Consider the following 7,714-nt stretch of genomic DNA (forward strand, 5'->3'; position numbering starts at 1 on the left):
AATTCTAATCTATTATGATAGTCAAATGAAGTGTGTACATGGTGCCAGTGACTTTGAAAACAAATGTTAGGAAAAACGCTCCCTTATCCAATTGTCAGGAAAACTGAGTTTGATTATGTTTCTAAACCTGATAATTTCAATGGTTGTAGGAAACAGTAAATAATGTCCAGGAAATTCAAGGCCAAATTTTGCCTCGAAACTCTGACTTGATATGAACTAACAGAATGTGTTTGCGTTCATACCGCCATCAACGAGATCTCCATGGGCGGGAAAACCTTTATGAACTGAACAAAATTATAGTAACAGTTTCCCTTCCCTAGAAACCTTTCTGCCGAGTTACGTCACGGACAAATTGACGGCTTCCAGACAAGTCCACACTGGTACTAGTCCGAGATATAACGTCATACTTTTCTCTTTGCTAATTTTAGCATTCACGCAGCCGGTCAAAGAATACTGTCACGCGATTTGTTTATATGCGCAGCATTTCTTCTTTTATTTCCATTTCCATTTGTTCAAAATATAGTTTCGATTATGTTCAAGATATAGTATTTTCTTTTACATTTCTATCGAATAAACTTTTGCGGGAGATAGTTTATCAGCAATTCTTTAACTCGAAGATTTTATAAATTTTCCCATCGCGTTAAAAATAACTTATTAAACACCTGGAATATAACTAATAGAAAAATTTACTTCCAAATCCAAGTCGCTGCTCCGCGCTTTTGTTATTTCTCGATGTTTCTTTGGCTACGAGGTCGTAGCCTACCCATAAAACGTTTATCTGCGTTCTCATGGTCTATCAACTTTCGTAGCAAAGCGCAGTGCGGACTGAGCTTGATACAAGACACTAGTAACGAAAACAAACAGCATATTATTAACGAAGGATTGCTACTGCGCATGCTCCGCAGTTTTGAGATTTGTAAGATGTTCTTTTTAATGCTGATCAGTAGTACCCGAGTTCTAAAGCTACCCAGCTTTCTTGTTATTATTAAAAATGCTGCGTTAAATCTTGTAAGAATATTTTTTGCAGGATTTTCAGCAAATTTATCAAATATTTGCAAAAAAAAAAAAAACTTTCTTTATTTCTCGGTGAAATTTCTCCTGAAACAAAAAATCACCAAATGTCTGTTTGAAATCATATTCACAAGAAAAATACAATTTTTTGGGTATAGGGTTTTATTAATATTAATATCTTGCCCGTAAAATCAACCCGCCTGCAGCCTAAAAAATGTTGAAAATTGGCTAGTTCGAACTGAAATTTGGTGACATACTAGGGTGGACAGACAGGTTTCCGGTTCCATTCCTTGTAAATTTCGAATAAAAATAACCTTTTACTTCGGACATAGACTTTTGAGAGTAAGGTCGATATCCTTAAAGTCAGTAATTGTCGTGCAACAGCTATAGTGCAACATCTCTTGTTTAGCTTTGTTGCGTAACATAATACTGGCGGTTCTCTGTTGGTTTGTGGTTATTTCGAAATACTAGTGGTTACTGCTGGTTTCTATTTTTAGTATCTACGTTAATAAAATTAGCTTTCAAAAGAACTTCAACAAAGTGTGTCAAAGTGGTACACAACAATATAGACAAACTCTTTCATGATTTATATAAACGTTGGGTCTGTGATATGGTGGAAAAATGCACATGCGTATCCTTCGGACAAAATTAGCGAAAAAAATAGTTAAGTCTGGTCTACTAGGACTATATTTTTACAAACTGGTTTTTTATAGGAACCGTAATTCTTTAGGCATAAGAAACAATATAATATTTTTAAACATTATCTTTTATTGTTATATAAAAACTTTATTTTAGTCCAATGCTACAACACAAAAAAATCCAAAACTTTCTTTCGAAAGGCAAGCAGTAAATTCTTTTGATTCAGCGCATACTTTAAATAGTATTTTAATCTGTCCTCGTGTGACATTAATGCATATTTTACTGCGCCGCAATCGCCCTCATTTCACTGAATTTGCAATATGGTCCACTTTCTCTATGCAATAGAATATATCAGCGCACATGCCATTTTTAATTTTATGAAAACATTAAAATTTAAATATTTTTGTTGTACATAAAAAAGAAATCTAACGTTAGAAATAATATTGACTTGATAATTCAAAACTCTCCTGAGACAGTCTAAAATACGCTAGGTAATAAAGTAATGTCTAATTCGTACATTTGTTCGGCACAATTTTTTTTATTGATTTTTGATTGACTGTTGTTTCCTTTTTGATTGCCTATGCAAGAAGTATCAAGCTATAAAATTTTCAAACTTTACAAATGGGTGCAGGAATGAATGTGAATAAAAAGCGTATTGAAATGTCCATACAAAACGAGTACATCGTTCAAGCTATGATATATCTGTCTTACAGAATGACGCATTGAAACAGTGGACAACAAATTATCTCAAATCGAGCAGCATTATTAACGGGCATTCTAGGTAGGACTTCCACAGATTTGAAAATCGGGCCATTGTGGCGCCGTCTATGATTCGATGATCTGCCGACCAACTGATGTTAAACACACTAGCTTTAATCAACTTACTATTTTTGTCAAAACGAGGCAGAGTCTACAAAGAGAGTAAAAAACAACAGAATAATTACTAGTCAAACGTACTAAAAAGGCTGTTGCAAAATATCATTACAATTAGAATGCCGTTTTAAGGTGGCAGTAACCCTTTTTAAAATCGAATTATTTTTTTTAAATGATTAGTTACAAAAGATTATTTTTAGACTATATATCCATATTTTTTCTGTTATAACTCACTTGTCACGATTTTATAGCTAAAATACTATTATCTTTCACCAAAAATATTTAGCCTCAACAATTACTCTAAAATTCATGAATAATTGATTGGTTCTGCCAAATATAGTTTAAGTCTACGCGCTTGCGAAATTGTACATAAAAAATTGACGTAATTATTAAAGAGAAATGTTAATAACAACAAAAATGGCGCATTATGTGGAAATTTAAGACGATTTTCATTATGCTACACTGCACGAGCTTTAACTTTCGATAGCATTTTCGTTTTACTTTAAAATTTTCAGACAGGCTTTGTGAACCATGTAGCCATGATACGGTGTGCGGAAATCTTTTTATTCGGAATATTTTTCTTTTAACAGCGTTCGATGCAACAGAGGATGTTTACAAAGAATCTTTTGAAAAAAACAAAAGGCTATTGTTCAAAAAATATGAATGAACAAAAAAACTCCGCACACCGTTTTAACAGGGTTAACCCAAGGTTCATTTAAAAACAGAAGCTGATGAAAAATAACGAGATTGTAAAATGTTGGAGCTCGTAGAAGCCGAATTTTTTCTTGTTTATGAAAAATTTTTAAATAGAAATTTCTGCTGGCTCAGCAAATTTGGTGTTAAAGTAAAATAATGTCATTATGTAGTAGGGCCTATATTTTTCGGAAATAGTAAAAAAAAAATGGTATAAATAAAACACTGAGTAAATAATTCAGCTATTTGGACAGCTAAAAAAGGGTTACTGCCACCTTAAACACTTTTTTAATAACCTAAAATTAGAGGTATGGTTCACTAAGGCGTTTATTTGTTACCCAAGATGAGAAACCCGTACCTGTATTTTACCAAGAGCACCAATGGCGACAGTGGGTGGTGGGATGACAGGCTTAGCGTAAGTACCGCCGATCTAAAAGAAAGAGGTACAAACTGCTTGATATTTTCCTCTACATTGCGTTCTCCATCATATGCATGTTAAGTTAAGTCAATGGCTTTCTTTTGAGTAGGCTTTCTATTTCATTATTGTACTGCAAACAATAAATTCGAATTGTGAATATCATTATCGCAAAAAAAAACAAAAAAACAACAACATTTAGAAATGGAGAACTTTTGTTAGCCTTCCAAAATCATTATTTCCATGACCATTTATCATTCCAAATAACTAAGGATGCTTACCGTTCCGATATTCGATAACGTAAATGTTCCGTCACTTAAATCATCCATACCAAGTTTGCCCTGCATTCCTAGTTCCTGTAAGCGAATGAGATCTTCAGCCACCTCAAATACACTTTTTGATTGAATATTCTTTATGTTCGGCACAAGTAAGCCTTCTTTAGTATCCATCGCAACTCCAATGTTATGAGATGCCTACGGATAGAAAAGTTTGTCGATTAAATAAAAGGAAATCTCATAAAAGAGGAAATTTTATTTTAGCTTAATCTGTTTATGCCCTTACTTGATACTGTATAAGTTATAGTCAGAATAAAAAGTGGCATTTCGGTTGAAAAAACACACATATCTACAGTCAAACTATTACAAATACAGTTTAAAACAAACACTATAAGTACAAATATCTATAAGTTTCCTCTTCAATGCATTAGTTCAATTTTTTTGCTCAGTTTTGTAGACAATTTGTTGTAAGGCAAAATGATACATCGATGAGCATAAGTCAACCATTATATTTTTCTGTGTTTACACAAGTCATACAGCAATGGTTGAGCCATAACCATAATTATAGTACAATCTCCCCGATTAGCGATCGTTTCCAACCATTATCAAGCGAACTAAAATAGCAGGAGACTTAACTTTGACAACTTCCACTAGCAAATCTGGAAAACAGAAACCCCTGCTTCATAAACACAACCTCCCACCCCGCTTAGTAAACCATTATTGTCGCATTTTCACGGAGTGTATTTTTTTCGTAAAGTTGATTTTATATTCGCTCGCCATTAAATGGTTTGGAAATGTGCCCGAAAACGTAGATATTTCGTGCTTGAACCAGTTACAGAACGCAGATATTTCGTTCTCTGACATTGCTGTTACTTCCGCAGCTATTTTGGGCCACTAAGAGTGCACGTTTTTTATTTCTTTTTTAAGAATATCAAAGTCGTAAACGGACGTATAAGACGCATTTCTTTAAAAACAGATCTACAATTCAATATTTTAAAAAACGAAAATAGTTTTTTGAACCGTTTGAACCTACAGTTCTTCCTCAAATTTATGCCTTTTCGACATTCTTCAATGTTTTTTATGACATTTATAAACAAAATCAACTTATTAAAAGGGATGTCTATATTAACCTTACTGACACCTTTCGCAAGGTCACCCATCTGTTCGTGGAATGTTTTAGGGCATACTTAACAACATCAGTGAGATGAAACATACTCTTCTAATCAGTCATGTGACTTGTTCACAATTTGAAAAAGATATGTATGAGTAGCCCAAACTGGTCGACTTTAAAAAACAATGCAGAAACACCTCTTCGGAATGCATTGGTGGACTGATGAACAACAAAAACAAATTTTGCACGTTCTGTAAATTAACGTTAATTGAAAGATCACCTCCAAAAAACCATGTGAAACAGCATACATCCAAAAAACAGAACCAACTCTACTTTTAACTTAATATTTCGACATTTATGACATTTAAGCAACACTTATGGCATATGACAAAAATCCTAATTGGGCTATTTTTTCATGACATTTTATGATTTAATGACAAAGTGGGATACCTGTCTGCACTATGAAATAAATATAAAAATATAGAAAAAAATATGATACGCTTGACATTCAAACAAGTACACACAGGTAATTACTTTGAAATCCATTCTGATAAATAATTAGATCTTTCAGTGTCATTTAATGATGCGTTGACTTGCTATTCAAATAAAGGATGCTGACATCTTCTACTTTCAGTTAAAGGGAAACTCCAGTGAAAATCAATTTTTTTTTCTGTTTATACCTACTGAGAAAAGCATAAAAAACTAAACCAAATTATTTTACTTGTTTTTCTTATTAAAATTGTTGCACTAACCTCCGAAATTTCAGTTTTTTCTCATGAAAACACTGACAGGCGCGTTATTATCCAGGACTGAACCCAATATAAATATGGACGTCACATCGTGCAGAAACTTTGAGTTTATCTAACGTTAATGTTAAGACCTATATTTTACATTTTCATTGCTTATTGCTTTTTGTATATAATTTAAAATGGTTAGTTGTTCTGCGTTTGGATGTACCAACCGACCAGAGAAGTGTAAAGAAGTTAGTTTTCACAGAATCCCGTCTTTGAGCGGAGACAAAATGGCTCAACAAAATACGCCGTCCAGATGATCTACCAGGAGATCAAAGTTGTTTTATTTGTTTGTCGCACTTTACAGTTGTTTTAAAAGAGATATCGAGGTAATAAAGATCCATAAAATACTGGCACTTTGTGAAAAGACTTTACCTAGAGGAACATTATACCAATTTCTAATACAAACACCAATAAATAAAAATAAATGAAAAGCCCTTGCAGGCTAAAAGATTTCGGATTTTTGTTCGCGTGTAATTTTGTTCCCTATACCTTTCGAGCTCGCCAATAGTCTGTTTTGTACAGAACTTCTACAATGTTGTTCCGTCATTTCAAATAAATAAGTATTATCCTATGGTATTATCTTGAACTTGCAAAATGTTTCATGTAGTGCGTGAGATGCAGGCTAGAACAAACTAACGCGTTACTGTTAGCATGCAAAGCAAGGGTCATAAGTTTAAGTAGCCCAAAGCAGTAAAAAAACGCAAGCTGATCAGACTTTAGAATCAGATGCTCGTGGAAACATACCGTCTGGTCGCAGCGACCAGGCGAAAGAGTGGGATCCAATCCTATTCCCGCGCCGTTTGCCAGGCGCCAACCAAACAAATTGCTTGAACTTTTTGCGCTTTCAATTTTTGATTTATTTCGACCTGTTTTTAAAATTATTTTTATGTTATTAGTATATCTTTAAACATTTATATTTGTTTTATATTTTTTTAGAAATACTAGCTCGGTCCCGGCGTCGGACGCCGAATGTAGCCCTACAGAATAACGGCATTAGCACCTTTTTTGTTGGCCCACTTCTTCATGAAATATGTTTTCTCAACAATACATCACCGTAACGCAACTTAACGTGAATTTTTAAAGTTTTAAAATTATATTAAAATTAAGGTCTCCCCAGATGTACAAAAAGTAATCTATAAAAATTAATACTTTAACAATACTGCGCTACACTTAACATTGGTAAGAAAGAAACGAAGACGTTTTAGCATATCAATTTACTAAATATTATTGCTTGTGGTGTTATGAAATTTAATATATCTACGATTTGACCATAAAGTTGGATCCTACTAAGTTTAAAAACATAAGACAAAATAGAAGTAGGCGAAAGAAACAAAAAGGTAGCGCCTACGTTCATCGGTTTAGAATTAACCAAAGAGACTAAATCCAAAATGTGATTCCGTGGTATTAATATTTAGACTAGCCAGGGGATCGGCGTCGAAATGCTGTGTTAAAGCCACAAGTAACAGTTTTACTTGGCGTTGAACGACCGGAGGAGCGATTAATAAGAACCGTAAATGGGGCCACACATTTAGGTGGAGCGCTTTAGTACAGTATGTCGTAGTGTTTCAGGTGCAAAATATTTTTTAAAAAATAGGCGCACAACATTATGGTGTTTCCAGTGTAATATATTTTACAAAAAATAACTTTCCATAACTTTAGCTTAAATAAAAACACAGTTTAGAACTTCTTGCTACCCTGTCACAGCAAAAACAGTCGGCCAACCTTTTTTTATTTTTCGAAGAATGTTCCCGCTGAAAGTTCAAAAATAAATGTTACTCCGGGCTAAGTGCTTAGTACAGACAAACAATGCCGCACATCCATATAGGTATAATACCCTTTTTCGAAAAAAACTTTATCGCAACTTAAGTTAAAACAGAAACACAGGAAACAACCCGTCGTTAAC

At 33.7% G+C, this 7,714-nt stretch overlaps 1 protein-coding gene across 2 annotated transcripts in view; it reads right to left on the reverse strand.

Moving 5' to 3' along the window:
• Positions 1-1,756: 1,756 nt before the first annotated feature.
• The window catches only part of LOC130630127 (lipoamide acyltransferase component of branched-chain alpha-keto acid dehydrogenase complex, mitochondrial-like), a 63,400-nt gene continuing 57,442 nt past the window's right edge, over positions 1,757-7,714 (reverse strand). For both annotated transcript variants that reach the window (XM_057443521.1, XM_057443522.1), the window contains 3 exons: positions 3,913-4,104; positions 3,575-3,646; positions 1,757-2,560 (listed from right to left, as the gene is read on the reverse strand). In XM_057443521.1, coding sequence (XP_057299504.1) covers positions 2,393-2,560; positions 3,575-3,646; positions 3,913-4,104 — 432 coding nt within the window. In that variant the 3' untranslated portion in view covers positions 1,757-2,392. The remainder of the gene's footprint in view (positions 2,561-3,574; positions 3,647-3,912; positions 4,105-7,714) is intronic.

The sequence above is a fragment of the Hydractinia symbiolongicarpus genome, chromosome 2, assembly GCF_029227915.1.
Source record: "Hydractinia symbiolongicarpus strain clone_291-10 chromosome 2, HSymV2.1, whole genome shotgun sequence".
NCBI classification, from domain to species: domain Eukaryota; kingdom Metazoa; phylum Cnidaria; class Hydrozoa; order Anthoathecata; family Hydractiniidae; genus Hydractinia; species Hydractinia symbiolongicarpus.